At 49.5% G+C, this 25,905-nt stretch overlaps 2 protein-coding genes across 2 annotated transcripts; one reads left to right on the forward strand and one right to left on the reverse strand.

The window, feature by feature from the left end:
• Window positions 1–390: 390 nt before the first annotated feature.
• LOC106987561 (C-C motif chemokine 13-like) lies at window positions 391–2,504 on the forward strand. The gene is made up of 3 exons (XM_015085853.3): window positions 391–740; window positions 1,299–1,413; window positions 1,856–2,504. Exons 1-3 carry the CDS (start codon window positions 665–667, stop codon window positions 1,959–1,961), a joined length of 297 nt encoding a protein of 98 aa, XP_014941339.2. The 5' UTR covers window positions 391–664; the 3' UTR covers window positions 1,962–2,504.
• A 1,351-nt stretch (window positions 2,505–3,855) lies between these two features.
• On the reverse strand, window positions 3,856–7,210 carry CCL1 (C-C motif chemokine ligand 1). The gene is made up of 3 exons (XM_015085850.3): window positions 6,699–7,210; window positions 5,384–5,495; window positions 3,856–4,241 (listed from the first exon to the last, which is right to left on the reverse strand). Exons 1-3 carry the CDS (start codon window positions 6,772–6,774, stop codon window positions 4,145–4,147), a joined length of 285 nt encoding a protein of 94 aa, XP_014941336.1. The 5' UTR covers window positions 6,775–7,210; the 3' UTR covers window positions 3,856–4,144.
• Between the last annotated feature and the right edge of the window lie 18,695 nt (window positions 7,211–25,905).

A 25,905-nucleotide genomic window follows, 5' to 3' on the forward strand; every position in this document is an offset into this window, starting at 1 on the left:
GACAAGAGGAGCCCTTGTCATCCATCAGAAGCTGGCTTTGATTGGTCTCAAGTACGAAATTTCCACATAAACCCGCCCGGAGGAAGACTTCTGCAGTTCAGTGGCAGTGATTATATGTAAACAGACCAGCTCTCTCTTCTGGTGCCGCCACTCACTTCCCACAAGACTTTGGGGCAAGTTACTTCATGTCTCTGCACCCCAGCATCTTCATCTGTAAATGGGCACGATGATAACAGTATACACCTCGTCAGGACTAGATACATCACCCATGCAGAGCCCTCACACCGCGCTCTTTCTCTGGTTGCAGAGAAAGCCAGGCCCTGGAACAGCTCCTGGGAGCACTCACTATGGAGAGTGGTACCACGTCTGTCTTCCCACTTCCTCTCTGTGGCCTGGGCAGCTGGAAGGAAACAGTACCTGCCCTGCTGCAGCCACAGCTTCCTTCTTGAAATTCCTGGAAAATGCTGGTAGCCAACCCCCAGCTCAGCAGATTCAGGAGCGCCCTGCATCTCAACTTGACCATGACACGGCCCAGGCAGTCCTCCCTCTGGCGGCCCTTGCCCTCTCTGCTTCCTTATAAAAGGCAGGCAGGGCCACCAGCATTGCAGAGAGGCTGAGACCAGCCCAGAAAGTTCCAGATCTCACGCCCCAGCTCCCTGCGGTCATGAGGGTCTCCGCAGCGCTTCTGTGCCTGCTGCTGGCAGCTGCTGCCTTCAGCCTCCAGGCGCTCGCCCAGCCAGGTAAGCCCCTCTCTCCCTCCTTCCCGCCCTCTCTCCTTCTTGTCCTTTTCCTCTCCTTCTAGGAAGCCCAAAGCCAAAGTGTCCCACTTCTGAGCCTATCAGAGCCCTGGGAATCCTCAGAGCTTCACTTTAACGTCTAATTTTAAAGACAGAAAGCTGAAGACCAAGCTGGGGACAGAGGGGTCCTACGCGTCCACCCCCAGCCATTGCAGAACCAAGATAAAACCTAAGCCATTCACCCCAAATCCAGGGCCTTTTTTTTGACCCTGGCCGACCTTCGCAAACTCGGCACATGGAGCGCCAGAGCCAGGACCTGTCACACTGGCCTGCCCCTGTCTGCAATGACATGTCCGCACCATGCAGCTGAGAGAACCTTGAGCCATGTGGTCCAGGTCTCACCCCACCTCGGGGCTTCGGGCAGGAGCACTGGACCTGGGGTGGATAAGATCCATTTCTGCCTCTTTCCTTTCCTGTCCCCAAAGATGCTTCCTGCCCTATTCAAGCTGAGAAAAACCTAGCGCCTCCGAAAAGGCTTTTTCTTTGTGACTTTATCTCTAGGTGCATTTAGTGCCCTGTTCCCTTGCTGTTTCACGTTTAACAATAAGAAGATCCCCTTGCCGAAGCTGACGACCTATCGAATCACCAGCAGCCACTGTCCCCAGACAGCTGTCATGTAGGTAGAAAAACGCTGCTCACCCGCTCCCTGACCCCACCCCACCCCACCCCACCTCATTCCCACATCCCCGCACCTGAAGTGCCACCCCAGAGGACAGGCATCAGACCAACCCGGGATCTTATACTCAGGGGGTACGATTTTACCAGACTGTGATTACACTGAAAACAGGCCCAGAGAGGGCTGTTCCCCCCCACACACACCCCCTCCCACCCCCGCTCCCCGAATGGGCTTACAATCTCACAGTTGCTTTGTCTGATGCCAGGCCAGCTTCTCCGGGGCCTCTAAGAACAGCGACTACCTCCAGAGTCCCCTTCTTTCCACACCCCCCCTCCCTCCTGTCCCGGGGAGGATCCCTCACCTGGAGCAGGTGGGCCACGCAGGGTTTAGAGCACAGTGAGTCCTCTCTGGATCTAACTGTGCAGCCCTCCTGCATCCACAGCTTCAGGACGAAGCTGGCCAAGGAGATCTGTGCTGACCCGAAGGAGAAATGGGTCCAGGAGTATGTGAAACAGCTCAGTCAAAAATCTCATGCCCTGAAGCCTTGAACTCGTCCAGCCACACTAAGACCAAGCCAGAGTGTGAGAAACGACGATTTATTCACCTCCAGCCTGCCCGGCTATACCCTGGACTAATTTTACTGTAATTTTCAAACAGGGTGCTTTCCATATTGTGATGCAAAAAAAAAAAAAAAAAAAAAAAAAAGTACTAGGTCTTAAGTAATATTTATTGTTATTTGAATTGCTGCCGGCCTTGGGGTTGTTTTTAATATCGGTGATCTTTTTTTAAAGCAAGGCCTTGAGCCAGCTGCTTCCCGTCATAAGCCCCAGTTCCCCGGCCTATAAGCTGCCAGCAGCGGGTCTGTCTCTGCCTAACTCCCCAGCCATTGTATGGGCTTCCAGATCTTGGGTTGCTGCGATCCGGGAAGGGGAAGACCTTGCGAATGTGAAGTGTAGCTAACTAGGTTAGTGCAGAAAGGAGAAGGCCATTGGTAAGATTGTGGGCTTGTTGCAGAAAATACATTTTGTTTAAAATCTCCTAAGGGTGTTTTCTTGGGGAAGCGGCACTTCCAACCAGTAGGGGGCGCTCCCAGGCGCAGGTGGCTGGCGGAGGGCGCTGGAGGAATGCGGCCGACCTGGGGAGGCCCTCGCGAGGTTGGTGGCTGGCCGACCTGGGCTCATCGGAGTGTCGCAGAGGGCCTGGATCAGCAGCCCAGCATGTTCTAGAACAATTACTCCGGCCCCAACATCAGCTTCTAACTGGTCTCTCTGCCACCATGCCTCCCCGCTCCAAGCGGTCCTCAGAGTAATACAGACACTACGTGCACCTGACCTCCAGGGGAAAACGAAATGACCCGGTCCTAGTTGGTAGCGACCCTGAAGGATGCCAGAGCGCAGTCACGGCAAAGATTCTTCTAGAGGAAGCACAGGATGGAAAGGAAGGGAGAGGGGTTGGAGTTTGGGGTTCCGGGGACGGAAGAGGTAGGGTCCTTTAGAAAGGAAGGTTGAGGCGGGGCTGTAGAGGGATTGGAATATCCATGGGCGGGCGGGCGGGCGGAGTTTGGAGTCTGTTCTGAAGGCAGGAGGGAGGGGCCGAAGCCCTCAAGAGCCATGGAGAGGGCAGAGGCATGCCGGGGTGGGTGGCCTGGGACCCTGGGCTGGAGGGAGTTGGCAAAGGAGAGCTGAGAGCAACTTACTGCCCTGCGGTGGTCCTTACAAGAGAGGATGGGAGGAAGCAGGGCGGTCGTGGGGGCAGAAGGGAAGAGGCAGTTTAAGAAGAGTGGGCCAGACAGACACTGTGCTGCCAGGGAAAGGAGAGAAGCCTCTTTTAGAGCAGCCATGAGAACTCCCCTAAGGCCACTCCTTTAAGGGCGCCAACCCTGAGACCCAGAAGCCACATCCCTCCCTTGCTGTTCTCCCCGGAGTCCCACACTGCACCAGTCGGGGCCTGTGATTACCCCTTTGACAGGGACGGGGCCTCCGCTTCCCCTATGTGTCCACCTTGCATGCTGTGTCAGGCCGTCACTTGCCATCTTGGGACACACGGGAGAGTTCTGGCCTGAGAGGCAGGAGCCCCAGGCTCTACCACCAGACCTGACCCTGACTCGCTCTGTATCCTCTGGCCTATCTCTGTCCCTCTCCAACCCTCAGTCACCTCATCTGTAGAATGGGCCTAGCAATATCTTACAGGCGGATGACTTCACAAGATCCCCTCCAGCTAGGGCAGCTGTGACTTTGGGAACCCCAACCCTGAGTTCCCGTTTTCTGCTTCACCGTGCCTTCCTCCCCCCACACACCCCCCCCCACCAAACCTGGAAGCAGAGAATCTACATCACTGTCCTGAATTAATGTTCCCCCCACGCCCCAAGAAAAGGCAGTCAGCTGAGACATGCAAGTCATTTATTGTCTCTGTTGATAAGAAGTCAATTCTTCTGGCACCAACCAGTCTTCCCTACCCCCACCCACCTGGCTCCTGGCCCCAGCTTCTCAGTGCCAATCAAGTTTGCATCCGAAATCCCTGTGGGATCCAAGGGAGCCCAGGGAGGCAGGAATTGAAGACTCTAGCATTTAAATATATAAAGTGCAACAACATAGCTTATTAAGACTGAGTCAACCCTCTACGACCTTGCAAAGCTGGGCAGAAGGACGGGCATAGGGTCAGGGGCTGAGGCGGGGGACAGGTGAAGCCATGCGGTCTTCAGAGTCCAGGATGGAAGGAAATCCGCTCGTGTTTACTTTAGCAGGCACGGTTTCTTGGACTTTAAAGATTGCTTAACCCATCGGGCTGTCGGCAAGACACAGGTCTCTCTGCCTCCCTTCAGCTTGATTCTGTGGGAAAAGAACAAAGGAGGAGCCGAATCACCTTGAGTTGCCCCCTGGGTGCCACACACAAGTCCCATCTCCCCCTCCTTGCTGCTGGGTTCCCCTAAGCTTCTCTCTCTGGGCCTGTAAAATGAAATTGTGGCATAAGACCTGCGGCTTGTACACTGGGAAGAACTCCCAAACCTCGGGAAGAGCTTATTCAACTGAGTTTCTCCCTTTTCTGGAGAGTGTGATTTGTTGTATTAGGGCGGGGTAAGGGCTGCAGACACTCTGAGGATTAGCTAGTATGGAAATTTCCGTCCTAGACTATCTATGAGGGCCCTTGATCCAACTTTTCATGTGTCTGTGTCCATCTGGAACCCTCAGTCATTGCCTTAGATTCACTGTGTGTGTGTGTGTGTGTGTGTGTGTGTGTGTGTGTGTTTCTTTTCTAACCTGCCCACCTCTTTAACTTGGCTGTTGTCCAACCAAACTATAGACCAATTCTAACTTTAATTATCTGGGTGACCTCAGACAAATATCTCTACTTCCCTGAACTTCACTGTTCATGATAATGAAAATGGGTGCCCCAAAAGGGTTAGCCAAGATCATATACGTGAATGCTTTCTAGACACTGAAAAGCGGGGGTGAGCTACCTCAGTCTAACTTTCTAATGACCCTATGATGCGACTGTCATCTTAACTCCATTTCACAGATAAGGAGTGCAGAGGAGTGCCCAGACAATGAGGTGCAGAAGAGTTACCCGCCCAAGGTCAACCAAGATTATAGGTTGGCAAATCCCAAGGCAGGAAATAATTGTGACCCCCTCACTTTTCCCACTACACAGTAATTCCTGGAGCTTTTAAGCAGTCCCTTCTTCTGGACATAAAATATCAGTATATAATACTTGGCGCCTTGGAGTTCCAAGAAACCCAAGTCACTGTGGGAGCGCAGGGGCATCCCTCCTGGCACCTGCTAAGAAGCGCGGTGCTCCCCCTGGCGCCCAGGCTGGGCTCTGCACACCTAGATCTTGGCGGCCTCGCTCCAGGTTCGGAAACCAGAATCTGGTGGAGCATCGCCATCTAGCGTCTGCCATTCTAATTCCAGGTGGGCTGATTTCTGGTCCCTGGAGGAGGGAGTCAGGAACTGACCCAGGGAGGGCCACTCACATTAGACTACTGCGGGAGCACGCGGAGCTGGTGTTTTTGTAACACTGGATTCTCTGCGAGGAAATCTTCTTCTCCACAAACGTGAAGCAACAGTTGGAGGACGATACATGCACTAGAAGAAAAACACACAAAAAAAATGGTTTGCATCTATTTCTTAACCTGGACGTTGTTCCTTTTATCCAAGTGGTTAGAAACAAACAAACGAACAAACAAACAAAACCTTTTGGGACAGGCCCAGGCTTGGGGACTACATCCAGCCCAGTGCAGTGCTGTCTCATCAGCCACCTAGTTCTGTAGGTAGGCAGAGGGTCAGGACATTGGGGTTCAGATCCCAGCTCCCTCCAATCCAGCTGTGTGGCCTTGACCAAGATGAGCCCCCATCTGGGCCCCAGACTTCCCATCTGTCAAATAGGACTTTTTGGACTGATTTTTAAGAAGCTTCCAGTTCTGACATCCCACCATGAGTGCATGGTTCTGGCCCAATATTTGGGTTTAAGGGCTCAGGACTCCACATTCTGGAGGCCCAGTGAGCCTGGTGCACACAGGACAACTGTGGTCTATGGCTTTCGGTCAAGACTAGGAATGGTTCAAGGAGTTCAAACGGATGAGATGACCAGGGAAGAGCTTTCAGGAACTGAGATGCTCTCCACCCCCTCTCTAGAATGCCCTTTACCCAGGCCCTCAGCCCTGTCCAGGCTCCACCCCCAACTCGGCCACTTTACACACTCTTTGCCACCCCCCACCCCCCAAGAGACTCAAATTCCAATCCTGGCTCCTTCTTCCTCGTTTCATTGTCTACGCAGCGTTTTTCAGGTGCCTGGAATTAGGTCAGTCTTCTTTCCAGAGCCCCGAGGGCAAGCGTTATCAATCCCATTTTGCGAGCAGGGAACGAAGAGTTTGAGAGGTAAAGTGACTGGCCTGAGTCACTGGGCCAACACTTGCCCGACAGTGACTAGCCACCCGTTCTAGTCTCGGTCCTGACTTTACACTCTGCCTGTTATCTGTTCCCTGGTAGAGGCAGGACCCAGTCCCTCCTCTGGGCCTCAGGCCTCCTGGCTTGCCTAAATAGCCTCAGAGCTCCCTGAGAGGCAGGGCCTGCTTCGGCTGAGGCTGGCAGCTGAGCTGTGGCGCTGGCCTAAACACCTTCTCCCTCCGGCCCCTTGCCCCTACCGCATCCAAGTCCTCCATTCACCCTCTTCAGGAAGAATTCTTCCAGGAGGAGGGGAGACAGAGGCCTTGAGTTCAGGGCAAGCCCTGCCCACAAGCCCAGAGCACCCTCCCCAAGGAGGAGCGTAGTGACGCCAACCACACTCACTGCTCCTGCTGTCCGCCTCGCGCAGCCACATCCCAGCCAGCAGCAGGCACACCAGGGCCACGGTGATGAGCTTCATCCTGGGGGGTCTGGCTCAGACCTCCTTGCAGCGGTCTCGATGTGTCTGGTGAAGCTAAGAGCTCTTCCCTGGCCCATGCTGCGGGGCCCAGAGCTTTTATTCGATGACCTGAGTGGGGTTTCCCAGCCTCTGGTGCAGAGGCGGGGAAGTCACAGGGAGGAGAGATGCTTACTCACGCCCAGTGACCACATGGAACACTCCTTTCCCCACCTCTCCTGGGTAGTGTGCAAGGTATGGGGAAACTTCTCCGAGTGCAGGAGCAGATAAGGATCTTGAGAAAATGAGTAGGAGCCATCCCAGCTGAGTGGGAAGTGGAGACAGGAGAAAGGAAGTTGCCTGTTTGTGGCTTCTCTGACCCCACATCCTTCTGGCCCGGGCCAGAGTGGCTGGCCCGGGACATGGTGGAGAGGAGGGCCAGGGCTGAGGCATACCTGTGTTGTAGCCCCGTTCTGCAGGAGAGAAGTTGCACAAACTCACATATCCCAAGTCACACGTGCGCTGCAAGGTGGAGAGAGTGACCCAAGGGTGTGCCATGAGAGGTAAATCTGCTATGTCACGTGCCTGGCCCAGATCGTTGCCATTACTATTTTTTCAATCACTCAACACTCCTCAACAGCTTGCTCTGCCCTAAATCCTCAGGGAGCCCCAGGAAAGACAGCTACCGCTAACGGGTGGTGCCTCATCTTGACCTGGCTGCCCTTAGACTCACAGATTAACAAGTAAAAGCCACACAGTGTGAGGCCAGCAGTGGATGTGCCACCTGGAGGGGGACGGGAAGGACCAGGAACTGCCCAAGGGCATCCGAAAGGCCGCCCAGGGGAATGTTCTTCACGCAGAGCCTCCTGCAGAAGGGCTGAAGTAGGAAGGGGCGTGCAACAGAGGAAGGGGCTTGAGTAAGGACAGGGAGGCATGGGGGACCACACTCCTTGAGGGTGTGGGGGTAAGGAGAGTGGACTGAGTAGGGAAGTGGCAGGAGAGAGATGCGGCTGTGTAGCCACAGAGTGGCCAGGTCATGCCAGACACCGTGAGCAGTGCTTGGCACAAACAGCACATAGTAGTTGCTCCAGAAAAGGTCGCGGGGCTGAACCCATGTATTACAACCATGAGGCCGACGTGCATTAAATAACCAGAGAGGGCTGGTGAGGCTGATATACTTTGCTCGTGCACCCTCTAGCTCAGAGATCTGCGTGGCTCCCCATTGTCATTTGGATGGAGCGCAGGTGCTCTCCTGGCCATTCATGGATCCTCGTGCTATCTCCACATTTGAATATGTGTAATTCCCCCACATGCCACAAGTGTCCCTACTGCTAAGATCTTGCTCCTACTGGGACTTCCACCTGCAGGGCCGTCCTCACGGTCTCCCTCAGTGGGCTTTCTGCCCTTTTCAAATGCCACTGTCCCTGTATAGAGCCTCTGTCGTCCCCAGCAGATGGGCACTCAGCCTCCTTCAAAGCCTCCTGGATCACTCCCCCGAAGGTCTTATATCCCCGCGAGTCTCCCACCCCAGCCCAGTGTGTTCTCCAAACTAACACCTGGGTGGGAGTCCTGACAAGTTGGAATTGAATGGGCTCTCAAAGACCATCTGTAGCAGGCACTTTTAAAGCTTCCTGGGACAGCTTTTGAAAAAAATGCAAATACCAGGATCTGAATCAAAATTGGTGCCTCTACATGTTGAAGGAAAAAAAACAAAAACAAAAAAAAAACCTCCGGGACATTCAGACACCAGAAGGATCATGGGTCCAGTATGGCTCCAGTAGGAGCCTCAGAAAGAGGAAACAGACTTGCCCAAGGTCATACTGAGAATTTGTTGTGGAGATGGGACAGCAGACGCTGAGGTCATCTGCTCATCTGAGCTCCATGCGTGGCCGCCTCTGAGAACACATTTCCAGCAAGGACCACAGCTAACGGCTGCTCTGCTCCGTCAATTCCCCTCCATCCTGCCACCCAAAATGCCCTTGAAGTAGCAGAAATCACTAACCCACAGTTGCCACTCTCTTATTCCCTTGGTCCTTACAGACTGATGCTTTTGGATTCCTCTCCCATCATTTTAGCAGAGTCTCCCTGGGGGAGAAGGGAGATAAAGGTATTGAATGTAACCATGTAATCCCGGGGCTCTCACTCACTTGGGGCCCGGAGAGAGGCTACCCTGCCACCCAGAAAATTCCTCCCTCTTCCCTTCCTCCCAGGCATGCTGCCTGGCCCACTCAAGAAAGGGACGGAAACTTACTTTCCCTCCTCCCCCTCCCTGTGGCCACCTCGAGCCCAGGGTGGGAACAGAGGCACAGAAAGGCTTAATCATTCCCTCCGAGGAACATGGCATAGAGGTGCAACCTTTTCTTAGAAGCTTGCAACCAGGAAGTGCCTGCAGGAAGGCTTTCTTATCAGTTATCTTTTGTGAAATAGGTGCCCATTGACTGAGGATGGTTAGAGACCAGACAGAGCTTAGCTGGTGTGGATCTCTCGCAAGTTCATTTCCACCAGGGGTGTCCAAGAGTGACCTTGAGTGGACTGCAGCCTGGCCCTGCCTGCTTGCTCTCCAGTCACATTTCTACCTGATCTTTGCCAACCAGGACATAGAAACCCACAGGGGAGGACTCGTTTGCTACCATCACAGCTGCAGAAATACTGGCCCAGCTTTGTCCACCTCAGGGGCCCAGTCTTCTCCGTTCCCTCACTTAGGGAGGAAGCATACCATGGATTCTAAGAGAACTGGGTCAGATCTCTGCCCTACCTCCTGTTAGCTGTGTGGCCTCAAGCAAGTAACTTAACACTTCTGAGCCTTCTTTCCATCCTTATGAAACCCACTGCCAGCTGGACCGGTACAAACTCCCGCCACTGTTTTGAAGACCGGCTCCCCAAACACCTTAACCCAGCTTTGTGCTATTTGAAGGAGCAAACGAGATTTCTCACCTGGTCTTGGAACAAGGGAGAAAGAAAGGAAGAGGGGGAGAAAAGGAAGGAGGAGAGGAAAAGAAAAGATAGTTGAATCATTCATAACCATTGTGAGGCACCCACTATACACTAGGTCCTGGGGACACAGGGGACACAAGGCAGACACCGGCCCCGAGCCCCATGGGGAGCCTCACTAGGGGAGGCAGGTACGGAGAATTGTGGTAAGTTGTGGTAAATGTTCCAAAAGAGGCACAGTGTCCTGTGAGTTGCATCGTAGGTGGAAATCCTTCCCACGGGGCCTGACACATAGTGAAAGGTGCTCAGTAAAACCGCCCTCCTCTCCTCTTCACCCCTCAATCCTGGACCCTCCGAGGTTCGTCACATGACCCTGGCGATGCCACCGCCTCCCCACCCAGGGCTGCTCCCCCAGTCCCTTTCCCTTCTAATCAGTGCTGCCCAACACCCAGGCAAGCTTGCTGTGGTCGACCCCGTGAGCACAGCGTCCCCTCTGGCCCCAGCCCTGCACCAGCCTCACATCAGCAAGCACAAGGCCAGCCCAGGCAAGGTCCCCCCAGCACCCAAACGCCTTGGAACTCACAGCCTTGCCTGGTATTTTCCAGTGCCTCTTACACTCTGCCTAGGTCCCCTCGTCCCCTATTGCTCTCTAACACCCAGCACTTTCCTTCTTTTAAGGCAGTCTCTCTTATCTCCTTCTCAGTGACAATGTGAAGGAGACATTGAACTGCTCTCATAGCAACAGGCGAACCTTGGGGGCCCGAGGAATGTCACAGCGGGGACGATCGACAGCTTTTCAACGTGCAGCCACAGCCACTGAGCTCCTGGGCTTGACAAGAGCTCGCACCGCGGTGCCGGGGGGAGGCGGGGGGAGTACAGATGTCTTGGCTCGGCTTACAAAGTCCTGCGCGATGTGGCCGACAGAGCGCCAGCTGCACGGCACTGTCACTGTTCTGCACACGCGCCAGGGGTTCACCGCCCCACTGCCTGGGCCGCCTGTTCCGTCTCCAGCTGTCTCACTGCCCACGGCTGTCCCACCTGAGCTCACGGGGTGAACCGGGCTCGCTCCTCAGGGCAGGCGACTCTCACTGTCGTAACTGCCTGGCGGTCCACACACCTGCCGTATCTGGAAGCTCCCGGAGGGCAGGGTCCCTCCGTTGCGGGCTGCCTTTAATGCCCCAGTGCCCAACACAGGGCGCGTGTGCAGTGACTATTTGTTGAAGGAGGAAGGAGAGGTCTTATCCGTATCATCGACCCCGGCCAGCAATGAGAAATGTTGGCCCTGGGCCTTATAGGAGCTGCACAGTTTGAGCAAGTGACAGAGCGAGGGTGGGGAGCTCCGGCCCCAGGGCTGTGCGTGTTTGTACCACCCCGCACTGTCTGTCTCCTGCCTCACGCACATGGATAGGCATCAGGCTGTTTGTATCAGTGCTGCTGGCCCTACTCCTTGGTGCCACATCTCAGTTCCTTATGTGTTCATTCATTCATTCATTCATTCATCCATTCATCGGGCAGACATCTTCAAGGACCCACTCTGTCAGCCCCTGTGCAGGCAGTCAGGTTTGGGAGGAGACCTGACTTCCAGAACTAGAGCCTAGAGAGGGAAACAGACACGAAAACCAGTAAGCAGCACAGACAGGCTACAACTGCCATCATGCAAAAGCCACAGGCTGTGCACGCCCAGTCCGGCTGGGGTGCCGTGCGGCATTTCAACGGGGGCAGGGAGGGCGAAGGCAGCGTTTGCCAGGCGGGGGTGGACAGGACGGGTGCAGTGAGTTCTGGGGAGATGCCCGGTATCCACTCCCAGCTCTTCTGTGCTCCTGCTGGTGTGACTGACTTCTTTCAGCTTGCTCAACCTTGAGCCTCCCCCCCAAATCGGGATAATAATAATATCTGTAATAGGCTTGTATGAAAATAAATGTGACATATTTCTTAAGGGAAAATGAACAATTGCTTCACAACGATGGTTAGCCAGTGTGTAGGCTGGTGTTTCTAGAGCATGGGGGAAACCATGTAGGCTGCAGAGAATGGCTGGGAGGGAAGCCAGCAGGACTGTAGGGGTTGGTTCCACAAGATCCTGTTTATGAGACTTGGGCCTTAGGACTTGACTCTATTGGCAGGAGGAGGTCTTAAGCAATCTTTTGTGCAGGAAAAAGGTGCAGCCAGATTTTTGGTTTGGACTGAAGGCTTTTGTTAGAGGCCAAAGGAAATAAGGAGCAGAAAAAGGCAGGAGGCCTGAAGGTTTGAACGAACCCAGAAGGGGTGACAAGTGAGGAGGTTCCATGTGACAATCAGGATATGAGGTCTCTGGGCTCTGCTGCTCATTTTCTGTGGGACCTTGGGCGGGTCACTGCCTCTCTCTGGGCCTCAATTTCCTCACCTAAAAAGTGAGAATGCTGACCTAAGTCAAGGACTCTTTCCCCACAAATGGGATTCATAATAGGGTCGTTTGGGAAGCTTTTATCAAAAGACACATGCTTGGGAGGGAGGGGTGTATTCTGAATCCAGGGCAACTGGAGGGTCTCGAAATGCCTCCCCAGGCAATCCAGCCCCACCGCTGCACCCCATCCGAAGCCCCTAGCCTGGATGGCCACTGAGACCCCCTCTGGTCTGGCATTTAATGGCTCTCCGAGTCTCCAAGTTCAGGCAGACTCCCACCCATCCCCCAAATAGCCCCCTCAAACACCCCCAGTGGAACTGGTCTTTGGATCAAGCCTGTTATGCTGGGGCGGGGGGTGGGGGGGGCTTCTGGTGAGGAACCAGGGCAGCAGAGCCTCATTGGGCTAATGCTAGCCCCTGAGCCCTTTAAGACCGCCCCCCACCCCCGACTCTAGGAGTCATGGGCTACATTTAAAATGCCTCATTTGGAACGTAGAAAGCACCCAGAAGTCAGAAGCTCAAAGAAGCCTGGGAGGCATGACATGGGCTTGGATCATAAACGTGTGGTGGACTCAGTTTCGTGGTCCCTGAGCTGTTTGACCCTGGATCAGAAATATCCACCTTGCAAAGTCCCCATGAGGATTCAAGGACTTGGCATGGGTCAGGTGTGCGCCACAGATAGCCTAGCACCCAGTGGAACGTTAGCCCTTTTGCCCTTCTCCCTCTGGGCCCCATTCCCCACAGAGCAGGGAGAGCTCCTAGGAAGAATTGGGGTGGGTCATCTCACATTATGGATGAGGATCTGGAGGCCCTGAAAAGAAAAGTGAGATGTTACATGGGGACCCAGTGACAGAGGCCCAAAGACAGCCCCACCTCTCAACTGCCAGGTCAGGCTCTTCCTCTGTGATTTTCTGGCCTTGTGCTCATGCTCAAAGAGCTGTACTGTGGCCAAAGAGAGAAGGTGGGCATGATCAGGGCCCCTAAGATGCTGGAAAGCCCGCTGCCCACCTGGAGGCCGGGGCACGGTGCCAACTTTGCAGGGAATGGTGGAAAAAATGCCCCAGCATTTCCACCTTGCAGTGCAAAGATGCAGGGACAGGAAGTGGCAGCAATTTGACTCTACAGTATGCCCACCAAAACCAACAAGGCCACTCATGATTCAGGTGACACACCCATAAACTGCTGGGAAAGCCCCCTGGGGAGCCTTTCTCTTCCTGTGGTGGCAAGTGGACAGCCCGGGCCTCACCACGGCCCACCGCCCAATTCCCACTACATCCTGTGCCCAGAGCCCTGTGAACCCAGGCCAGCTCAGAGCTGGCCCTCCCCCAGGGGTGCTCCCATCACCGGGTCTGGCCCCCTGGGCTCCCGAGTGAGCAGAACTGATGACAGATTTTGCCCTGAGCTCAGACTCCTCATCCCTCAGAATGGGAGCCGTGCCTCGGACGTGCTAGCCAGCAGAGCTCGGACATCCAGGTCTCCTCGTCTCCACCCCAATCCTCTACTGTGATGGAAAGAGCACTGGACATGGGGTCCAGACACCTGCATTCTAATCCAGGTTGCAATTTACTAGCACCTGGTCAATTCTAATCATCTTGAAGCTCTGAGGCATCATCTCTGAAGCTGGATTCACTATGCTCTGTCTTAGGAGGTTAATACGGACCCGTGTGCAAAGGCCTCCAGCACAGAGCCCGACTCATCTATCGTGGTTTTGGGGAGCGCTCTGTGTTTCCTCCCTCCCTGCTTGCTTGGTGTGAGGCACCTTCATAGCTGCTCTGAAGAGGCGATTTTAAACTGGCCAAGTCCTGTTTCTCCACCACCGCTGGCTCTTTGAGCTTTGTCAGAGGTGGGTGCATTTCAGGAGCCAAGTTCACATGGGGAGCATCTGAAGTCAGGGCTGCTGCCTGCCAGACGTAGCCAAAGTCCTCAGTCTGTGTGTCCCACCACCTGTGCCCATGGCCGGCATAGGTCACCTCATTTGCGGGGTCAAGTGCAAAATAAGGGATCCTTGTTCAAAAACGAAGCATGTCAAGATGGCAACAGCAGGGACCACACGGAAAGCATGCCACGAAAGCTGCCCTGTCCCCGTCAGCCCTCTGGTCGTGTTTCTGCAGCATGTTGGATGGACATCTGTTGGTTTACCCCCTGGAATCTCCTCCAGCCCCCTCTGGGTCTCCTCTACCCAGGTTTGGAAGGTGACTTTCCCAAATCATATCATTATGGTTTTATTGTTCCAAAGTTCTCAATGTAAAGACATTTCCCAAATAAGCCAGAAGCATGTACTTCACTTCCCACAAGCATGTTCCGAGAGACACATTACCTTCAAGTCACAGCCCCAACTCCCCTGCAGCAGAGTCAAAAACCAGGACTACTGCCAGCAGCCAGATCTCACATGGCAGAGAAGGGACTGGGCAAAAGGGGCAGATGTGAAAACAGGTAGTATTCCTTCTGCTGATCTGAGGTCCATCCTGCCCACTATTTCCAGCTGGAGCTAGAAATCTCCACCAAAGACTTCTACCCAGATGTGATGTGATTCGGCCAGATGGAACACTTTGGGCACCCAGCATATGCTAGGTGCTCATGAAAGGGATCTGTCAGCATTTCCCCTTGCCACCTTCACTGGACGGGCCCTTTGAGATCCAGGTGTGATAAAGCAGCTAGATGGCACTAAGCCCCCTACGCCCTCTTGCCCATTCTCTTCTTGTACACAATCTTACCAGCATCTTCAAAAGGGAGAGGAAATGGGTAGCTTGGCTTTTGTCCCAGCTCTGCCGCTCTTAATCTCTGCCAACTTAAGTGTCCTTATCTAGAAGGATCCCAATCTTCCCCTTGCTTAGCTGATCAGAGGTCATGAGCCCTGCAGGAGACAATGGCTGGGTACAATGGTTGTTTGGCAAAACAGATGGCTACCAAGCCTCGTGCCCCTCTACCATTACTGCCTCTCACTTGCGTCCTTCCCCAGCCAGACAGCTGCGATGTTTCATCCCTCCCGGCTCCAGTTCCTCCCCACCCACCTTTTCTTACACCACACATTGGACTCTGACCCTATGACATCATGGAAATTGCAGTGGCCAACTTTAGCCACCCATGACCTGCTTCTTGCTAAATGCAAGGCCCCGTTGGCTTTGTCTTGCCTGACTTTTTGGTACCCTTGACTGTGTTGACCCTTCCAGAAACTTCCTCTTGCCGTGGCTTCTATGACAGGCCTTCTTGGATTTCCTCCAAACCCTATGGCTGTGATGTCAGACACTTGGTCAGAGGCTCCTTGCCCTCTGTTCATCCCTTAACCCTGGTGTTCCCTTAGCCCTCAAGGAATGGTGGTGGTTAATAGCTAACTTTACCGTGTGCCAAGTACTTCTCTAAGCACTTCACACGTGTTAGCCCTTTTACTGTTCCTCAACATCCTGGAAGTAGAGGGCAATACCCCATTTCACAGATAGGGAAACTGAGGCACAGAGAAACTGCCCAGGATCACTCAGCTAGTCATCAGGCAGGTGGGATACAAACAGGCAGTGGGACTCCAATTCTCAACCAGCACTTTGCCCTGATTCTCAGCAGACTCCCCCTCCCCAGGAGCTGCCCAGACATCTAAACTTATCCTGCAACATTCTTCCTAATCTGGCCACAACCTATACCACCTGTATCCCCAAAGTATACTCTATGCCCCTACCCTGGATTCCCCACCCTGGTCTTTGCACTTGAGCCCTATGCCTGTTTCACCCCCCTGGTAAGTGTCCACTCTTGTTCAAACACACCTGCTCTGCCAGGCCTTCTCCCTTCTTCCCAAAGCTCCACTTCTGTGGCTTTGTGGGCTCCCCCCTGTCTTCCACCCACTGCCTTATAACAAAGCTGTTCATTCCCAAGCCTGCCTTCCTGTCTGGACACTGAGCTCCTGGCTCAACACAGTGCATGCGATACTGCTAACGAATGCGGAGGTGACCTAGGGAGCTGATCCATACCCAGATGGAGCTGGCGACTTTAACCTTAAGCTTAAGCTTAACCTTAACCTAACCTAAGTCGTGTCATTCAGGTCCATCACGTGCTCATATGCATACAACCATGCACACACACACTTGCTCCCTGGCTCAGAGGCCCTCTTGGCAGCCCCAGCTTCCTCAGGGCATTGTCCCTGCTCCTTGTGGCTTTCCAGGCATCTGAAAATCCTGCCTTTTCCACAGTGTCTCGACCCAACCCCGAGATGCCTGAGTTTTGCCTTCTTCCATATTCTAGTCATTTCATGGGGCCACAGTTACAACCTGACCACTGAGACATATCTCATGTACACAGGACTCTCTCTAAGCAGGAAGCAGTGGGTGCCAGTCACAATGATAGTCTTTATATGTTCATGGCAGTTTGTGGCTTCCTTGGTCCCTTACACCCATGTGTAACTCTGAGCCTCACAAGGTGTGGAATCATTATTATAAATCCATTTTACAAATGAGGAAATCAAGGCTCACAGAGATTGGTAACACACACATGCTTGCCTCTACCTGAATGCCCTCCGCAAAGTGTTGGGCCCGATGAGGCCCATGTCAAAGCAGGTTCGTGCCAGGTGGACATAGGATGGGCCAACACCCAAAAGAAGACAAGTTTTCTCTAAAGGACTTCACACAGAGCATTCTTTGTGGCCCCTGCATCCGCATTTCCAGGGTCAAGCCCCTGCTAACATCTGACCTGTGTCATTAAGCAAGCAGGTAAATGCACTATGGCTTTGCTAGTTCAGGTACAGGCATCGGAAAGGCGAGTTGAATTTAAGATCATTAAGTAAATATGGTTTTCTACCTTCAACCATTCATAATTCCTTCTAATTCCAGTATTATCAGGTTGAAGGCACTTAGAAGATATGCTTTAATGGAGAGTTTATCGGGATTTGTAATTAGCAGAGCAATAGTGAGCTCTTTAAAGTAGCTGGAAGCAGATTAAGCCCACAAAAGAGAATCATCCACTCAAAAACACAATCGTAATATCCATTTACGTGCCAACAATTGCTGTTCAATTATAAATGCGTATACTCCAACAGCCTCTGTAAATCTTACTCCTGATGCAGTATATGACATCCCTCCCAGCAACAAACACCCCTTAACTAAGTCAACAAATACTTAAAGGATGCCTACTAGGTGTCAGACACTCTCCTATGTCCTGGGAACCAGGATCCAGATAGCACTTGCCCTTGTAGAGTTAATACCCTGCAGGAAAGACATAATTTTCAAGGCTAATTATATAAACAAGATAATTTCAAATAGGATAAGTCATTGAAGAAACATAACAAAGGCACACGACTGCGTGGAGATGAAAAGACTATCATCTGAGCTGAGACCTGAATGACAAGAAGATATGAAGACAGAGGGGTGAAATGTGCTAGGCCGGAGCATCTTGTGCTGAGGCCCAACATGGCGCCTTAGCTTACACCACACTCTGAAGAAGACCTGAGACAAAGATTAAAGTGACAGTGGTTTATTTGGGAGGAAATACTAGTAGGGGAGTATTAGCAGGAAAGACTAGTAAGGGAGTAGGGTATAAAATGAGGAAGGGGAAGACTAAATAAAGGGTATCAGGGCAGCTCCACGGTAGGTGACTGGAACTCAATCTCCAGGGGATACCGTGGGAAACAGCGCAAAGCAAGGTCCTGAGCTAGGCCACACAGGAGCGAGGGAGCAGGGGTATTTACACTCCAACTCCTGTCACTGGTGAGGGCTGCTCCCTGACACTTCTGTCCAGCCTGGCTTACAGGAGGAGCAGGTTTGCGTGGCTGAGGTCAGCTGGCGGGCGCTGAAGGTAGAATGTCTAGCTGAGGGATGTGACCAGGGTACTGGCCACGTCTACCATGCGCAGAGACCAGCCTGGAGTGTTCCAGAAAGAAAAGTCAGTGAGGGGGGCATATGAAACGTATTGGGGGACATTGGTAGGAAATGAAGTCAGAGAAAGGCAGGGAACTGCTCATGTGAAGCCTGGTAGGCCATGATGAGTCTGAATTGTATTCAAAGTACATTGGGAAGGCAGCCGAGAAATTTAGTCAGGGTGAGGAACCGACTTGAAAAATGTAATAATAAGGTTTTTCGCTGAGTTGTATGGAAAACAGGTTTTTTTGGAGAGCAAGAGAGAATGTAGGAGGACCAGTCAGGAGGTAATGGCAGAAGTCCATGCAAGAGGTTCTGGCAGCTTCTGCTGATGGGAGGTGGTGCTCAGTGGAAGGACCCAAGTGTGCTGTAGCAGCAGAACTGACAGAGGGAGGGGTTCCGTGGCAGGGAGAGTCCAGAAGGATGGAGCTGTGGCTTGGGCGTGCAAGACAGGAGGGTTACCAGAGGAGCAGGCTGGGCCAAGGGACGAAGGAATAGCGTGACTTGGATTCGTCTCTCCCCCTTCTGGCCTCAGTTCTCTCATTTGGAAAATAGGAGAACAAACCAACTTCTGAGGATGCTTTTAGCTCTAATAGTCTGTGATTTTAAAATAGCAATCAAAACAATCTTTTTTTTTTTTAACATTTTACTTCTTTTTTTCCCCCCTGGGATGCAAATTCTTTTTTTTTAAAGTTTGTTTGTTTGTTTGTTTTTGAGAGAGAGAAAGAGAGAGATGGAGATGGGGAGGGGCAGAGAGAGAGGGAGACAGAATCCTAATGCAGGGTTTGAACTCATGAACCTTGGGATCATGAGCTGAACTGAAACCAAGAGTCAGATGCTTAACTGACTGAGCCACCCAGGGGCCCCTGGGATGCAGATTCTTGAAGTAATTTCATTTTTTTTTTCATGTTTAGATCCTTATTATTGGGGCTTAAAAGCCCTATGGGCTTCTCCTTGACCACGCCTCTCCCTCAACCCCAGAAGTAACCATTATTCTGATTATTAATTATAACACTCTCCTGATTCTCTTTATTGATTTTATCTATCATCTATCTATCTATCTATCTATCCTTTTTTTTTCTTTTCCAGTTTTGCACTTTATATAAATGGAATCCCAGGGCACTCTCTTAGATGACTTACTTTTCTTTTTCTCAACTGTATGTTTTTGAGACTCACGCATATGATATATGCAGTAGTTCATTACTTTTCTCTGCAACATAGTATTCTACTTATGGTAACACAATCTGTGCATTCTATTGTTGATGGACTTTTGTCTGTTTCCAGTTTTCACTCTTTAAAAAAAATTTATTTTAATTCCAGTACAATTAACACACAGTGTTCTATTAGTTTCGGTGTACAATATAGGGATTCAACAATTCTATACATTACTCAGTGCCCGTCATGATTAAGTGCTCTTAATCCCCTCTTAAACCCATTTCACCCATCCCCCTACCCACTTCCCCTCTGGTAGCCACCAATTTGTTCTCTATAGTTAAGAGTCTTTTTTAACACTTCTTTTTGATAACGCCATAAACCCATGTGAACCACCATGCAAAACAAAGCTAACACCTTGTAAATAACCTCCTTCCAACCATATCTTCCCTCTTCTACTCTCCTTGACTCCTCCAACCCACCATAACCAACACCCCGAATTCCCTCGCTTCCCTTTTCCATAGTTTTCATCTGTATGGGTTTCTAAAATGTATATGTTTTTACATAGGTTAATTGTACTTACTGCAAAGGTATCATACTTTTAGATTTTAGAGACTTCCTTTGTGCTGTACAGCATTTTGTCAACATACGTTCACATTATTGAGTGCCACAGCAGTGCATTTGTTTTAACTGCTGTATAAAATTGCACTGGTTAAGTATACTCCTATTGACTCATCTGCTTTCAAATGGGCATTTCAAAGGCGCATTTGAGTTTTTCCAGATTTTTGCCATTGTAAACAGTGCAGCTCTGAACATGTTTGTATATGCAAGACTTCTACAAAGCATATACAAAAAAGTAGGATTGCTGGTCTAGAATATTCACTGTTAGGAGATAGTTCCAATCATCTTCTAAAGTAGCTGCATGAAAACACCAGCAAAGTATGGGAGATTGTATGGATCCACATTCTCTCATCCACACCTGGTATCATCTGAGTGTTCAGTTTTTGCTAACCGATTATTTTTCATCGAGATCACTTTCTGTATGGATTTGCATTTCCCTGACCAACAATGAGGTTAAACATTTATTTGTCTATCAGCCATAAATGTTTCCTCTTCTGTGAACTGTCTGTTCCTGTTTTTTGTGTGTGTGTGTTGTTGTTGTTGTTTTTTATTTTTCTTCTGGGTATTTTGTTTTTCATATCAATACCATCAGCCTGCTTCCTGCCTGTAGAGTGCTGGGGCTCAAGATCATTTTATGGCCTGAAAAGTCAGTTTTATTTAGTGTAGACCAGCAGCATTTTGGGTAATATAACTCTCTCAAAAACTTTTTGGAACATCAGCAGCCAAACTCACAATTCACTTTGAGGCCATGCCTTTCTTTTTCTCTCTAGCTGTGATGTCAATTACTTTGACGTTATCAGGTTTTGTAAGATCCAGTTTTTTTCCATAAGTCACACCCTTGATTTGATCTTGAACCTCAAAGGCTGAGTATTCATAACCACAGCTTCTTAAGCTGTGTCCTATTTTGAGAACATTTTATGCTGAAGAGATTGGAAATGAGGGATGATTGCCCCTTTCAACTCTGGAAGCCCTAGAATTTCTAGACTTTCTAGATTTCCTTTCAGCTCTGCTTGCAAAGAAACCGGTTCTTTTCTGCTGACATCTCCTTCGTGAACCTTATAAAATGGAGTTAGTAACAACCAGCTCGCACGAACCATATTCTGTCTCAAAACCTCTTCCAAAGCCATAAATTCGTAGGTATGTTTCCCACCTTCCAAATGATCACATGTGATGTTTTACCAAATAGTTCACTACCAGCTTACATAGCTTCTTCTAGTCCCCTATAATAATTTCTTCGCCGCTTGCCACTCAGCCCTAAAGCCCAAAACCACACACTTTATTCTTTGGTGAGTGCAGTACCCCACTTCTAGGTACTAGTTTCTGTAATGGTCAGCTTTGGCTGCAATAACAAGAGCATCCCCAAAATATCAGTGGCTTATAACAAGAAACCTTTCTTTTTTTGCTCTCAATAGGTCAACCGAATCTCCTCTCTGAGCTGTGGGTCAGGTCAGATCCTTGTTTATGTCTTCCCACACCTGGGCCCCCGCTGAAGGAATAGCTCTCACTTAGGACATGACATTCTCCTGGCAGAGGGTCCAGGAAAAAGCAGATGGGCAGAAACTTGCAATACTTTTAAGGCTTCTGCTAGAATATAGCAGGTGTCATACTTGCTCACATTCTATTGGTTCATGGAAGTTACATGGCTGAGTCCAAACAAAGCCAATGATGTAGGGAATATATTTCAAATCATTTTTTATGGGCTTTCATTGTTTATTTTATTTTATTTTATTTTATTTTATTTTATTTTATTTTTTAAATTTGCATCCAAATTAGTTAGTATATAGTGCAACAATGATTTCAGGAGTAGATTCCTTAGTGCCCCTTACCCATTTAGCCCATCCCCCTTCCCACAACCCCTCCAGTAACCCTCAGTTTGTTCTCCATATTTATGAGTCTCTTATGTTTGGTCCCCCTCCTTGTTTTTATATTATTTTTGTGTCCCTTCCCTTATGTTCATCTGTTTTGTCTCTTAAAGTCCTCATATGAATGAAGTCATATGATATTTGTCTTTCTCTAACTAATTTCACTTAGCATAATACCGTCCAGTTCCACCCACGTAGTTGCAAATGGCAAGATTTCATTCTTTTTGATTGCCGAGTAATAACGCCATTGCGTATATATACCACATCTTCTTTATCCATCCATCCATCGATGGACCTTTGTGCTCTTTCCATACTTTGGCTATTGTTAATAGCGCCGCTATAAACATGGAGGTGCCTGTGTCCCTTCGAAACAGCACACCTGTATCCCGTGGATAAATGCCTGGTAGTGCAATTGCTGGGTTGTAGGGTAGTTCTATTTTTAGTTTTTTGAGGAACCTCCATACTGTTTTCCAGAGTGGCTGCACCAGCTTGCATTCCCATATTCCAAATCATTTTAAACAAGAATAGAGTCTCCCTCAGATATAAAAGAGCTCTTGACATACTCTCGTATCAATCTTTTGTTAGTATGTGTCTTGCAATATATTCTCCAATCTGTAGTTTTACTTTTAAGCTGTCTTTTTAAGAATGAAGGCTCATAATTTTAATCCAGAAACATTTATCCATCTTTTCTTTTATTTTTGTGTCCTGTTTAAGAAATCTCTTCCTTCCCCAAAGTTTAAATATTATTTTTATTAAATTTTCTGTTACAAATTTTTTAAACGTTTTTAAACATCTAAGCAACTAGGGATGCCTGCGTGGTGCAGTCAGTTAAGCCTTGATCTTGGCTGAGGCCATGATCTCACAGTTTGTGAGTTCAAGCCCCACCTCAGGCTCTGCGTTGATGGCTCAGAAACTGCTTGGGATTCTCTCCTTCCTTCTCTCTGCCCTTCCCCTACTTGTGCATGTGTGTGTGTGCACATGCCTTCTCTCTCTCTCTCTCTCTCTCTCTCTCTCTCTCTCTCTCTCAAAATAAACATATGAACTTTAAAAAGTTAAAAAAAAACATTCAAGCATCTGGACTTGATTTTTGTATCTGGTGTAATGGATTGGTTTCATCTTTCTTCCATATGGATTGTCATTTTTCCAGAGATAATTTTGAACAGTCTTTCCTTTCCCCTTTGATGTAATGTATGAACTTGACCATGGCTTCATACATATATGGTTCTGTTTCTGGGCTCTCTTGTTTCCTTTCTTTGGTCAACTTGTCAATCGCTGCATTGACTTATAACTCATAGTAAGTCATGGTGTCTGGTAAAGTCAAGTCTCCCATCTCTTTGTTTTTGTTTTCGCTTGTTGTTTGCTTTTTATTCTTCAACCAGAAGTGTTCTGGCTATTTTTACTTTCTTATCCTCCTATACAAACTTTTGAGCCATATCATCAAGTTCCAGGAAACATTCTGCCAGGCCCCAGGCTACGCTCTTACATGTACTAGCTCACTGAACCCTCACAAGTACCCAGGGAAGGTCAGCATCATTTACCCCAGACTACAGATGACAAAACTGAGATGCACAGAGATCCTGGCCCACAGCTATGAAGTAGTAGCTCCAAATTCGAACCCAGGCCCGTCTGACTCCGGAGTCCCTGTTGTCCCCACATCACAGAGTTTGGGGTGGATGTGCTCAGCTCGGAGATGCTGAATCAAGCCTGCCCTCTGGTTCCCACAAGAAAGGGGAGGTTGCCAAGGCCCTCATCAAACACCTAGCATTTCCTCTTGCTCATCTGCATGCTCCTGGCACCCAGCTCATGCAGGCAGCACAGTGGACTGAATGCTAAGCCTGAGGCCACAAAGCCTGATGCATCTGCAGAGTCCTTAGCAGTGCATGCTGTCACTGTGCTGAGCCCTCCAAGTGACCGCGGGAGCCATGCAGGTAGGCTGTGTTTGAGTTGACTCATTCTCTCCAACTAAAAGAAAAGTCAGGGGCCTGGAACCTGGAAAGGGTTCACATTTGAAGAGAAGGCAGGCAGCTGGTCTCCACAATAGAAGAGGGTGTGTATTGGGAGGTGGGGGGTGCTTCTGTGTCCCTGTGTGTACATGGTGGGGCGGGGTGGGGGGGTATGTGTGGATATGCGTGGAGTGTGTGTGTGCTGGTATATGTATCAAAGCAAATCTGGCCACTATCTGGATTGGCTCTTTCATACCCATTCTATTCTTTAGTCCTTGAAAGGAAAGGAGATAATCTGATGACTCTCTCTTAGATGCAGTGAAACAAAGCCCATTAAATGACTTGCCAAGACATTCATGTTCTCGGCCCCCTTAGTTAGCGGGAGGGATATTTAAGGTACTTCATCAGCAAGGTTATTTTGAGCAATGAAACAATAGAAGTGGAGCAGTGGTTGTCAATATCGGGCCACAGCTTAGGCATCACCTGGAAACTTCTTGGAAATACAAATTCTTGGCCCCTATCCCAGATCTACTGAAAATTCTACCACTCTGGGGGGAGGCTCAACAATCTCTGTATTACCGTTTTCCTGGGTGATTCTGATGCTCCTAAAATTTGAGAAGCAAGGATTAAGAATTCACCACAGCACACAACAGAGTATATTCCCGATGAATACTAACAATAGTAGCTGGAGCTTACAGAGCTAGGTGGTGCGGAATCAAGGACTTAGTCTCCAGCCCTCCTGATTCCAGACATCTTTGTCCACCAAGTCTTATCTCCTGGGAGACAGATCTGCATATCCGGGAAGATTAGTGTAAGGTCAGACATTGGTGTTAAACAGAGATTAAGCACTCAAGTTCAGGGCCTGGAAGAATAATAGAGCGGAGTCTGAGACATGTAAAGTACCATGGATACTTTGTAGTTTGCCATTTAAGACTAAGTCAAATGAGGGGTGCCTGGGTGGCATCCAACTTTGGCTCGGATCATGATCCCACGGTTCGTGAATTTGAGCCCCACATCAGGCTCTCAGCACAGAGCCCACTATGAATCCTCTTCCCCCCTTCTCTCCCCTTCCCCTGCTTGTGCTCTTCCTTAAAATTAATTAATTAATTAATTAAAAAGACGAAGGCAAACAAACATGTGGCACTCTTATATATGACATGTCTGTACATAGAGCTTCTCATACATATGAGCTGCTAAGTCTCCATTATCCATAAATGGCTTAAATCTCTAGTGCAGTTATCAGGTTGGCCTAGAATGGGTTTATCTTTTATATTATAGATACCTTTTAGAATTGAAATCAGTTTACAACAACATTAAAGTAAACACACACACACAAACATATCAATAATAGTCCTATAGCCCTCAAAGAACTGTTCTTTTCTCACAGTTAGCATTGCTTAGCTCTTCACGGACAAATCATATCATCCCAATGACAGCAAACACCCAATTCTGTGCTGTCCTTTTTCACTGGCTTTATCAGAAATATTTTCTGCAATGCCCCCGAGCCTCCCTAATTGCCATTGTGATAACTGAAAAATATTCCCTCAAACAGAGTTGACATCTTTAATTACAGGTATTGTCTAGCTACCATTATTGCCTAAAGAACAATATTTGTGACTACTTTTCTGTAAGTCACATTTTCACCTTGTGATGTTTTTCTTTAGATTAACTTCCTAGAAGTGGAATTATAAGAAAAGGAGGTGTGAATCTGACTCCTGGAACATATAGGCAAAATGTCTCCAAAAGAAATGTAAGTGTAGTCTGTTAGCAGCGATGCATAAATACATCTGTTTTACAAAGAGTCGTTCTCAGTATTGGGTGTATCATTCCAACCCTCACAGCCACCTTTTTTTTTTTTTCCCAATTTAGTGAAAATGTAATTGTACCCTATTATTGGTGTAATTTTCCTTTTTGTAAATCCCAGTTCTCTTTTTTCCAAAGACAGAGCTGGTCAAACTGGCCTCAAAGAAAATTCATTCCAATCTGGGCATACATGTGCATGTGTGCGTGTCATGTGCTTATGTGCGTCGAGATACATATATGTGTCTGAGTATCTGAGCATCTCTGTGTGGGTACTTGCTTCTGTGTTTACGCTCCAAGGAACACACGTGTTGTGCAGTGTCCATATCTGAGGGTTTTTCCCAGATACCATGTTTCCAAGCATGCATTCTTCCAGAGTACGTTTATGTGGATCTGAGATTCAACTCATAGATCATGTGGATCTATGTATAATGGGATCATGGAAGCAATATGATAAGTATCCATGGGGAAAAGACCGTCAAAACGTCCTCATGGAGTGGGGGGAGTTGGAAATCACCGGGACAAATCTGCAGATTTCAAACTTTTTAGACCAACACAACTTCTTTCCTCCCTGCGCTTTTATCCATACAACTCTTAAAGGGAACCTCAAACTGTAAATGGGGGTGGGAGCTA

This window comes from Acinonyx jubatus, chromosome E1 (assembly GCF_027475565.1).
Source record: "Acinonyx jubatus isolate Ajub_Pintada_27869175 chromosome E1, VMU_Ajub_asm_v1.0, whole genome shotgun sequence".
Classification (NCBI taxonomy): Eukaryota; Metazoa; Chordata; class Mammalia; order Carnivora; family Felidae; genus Acinonyx; species Acinonyx jubatus.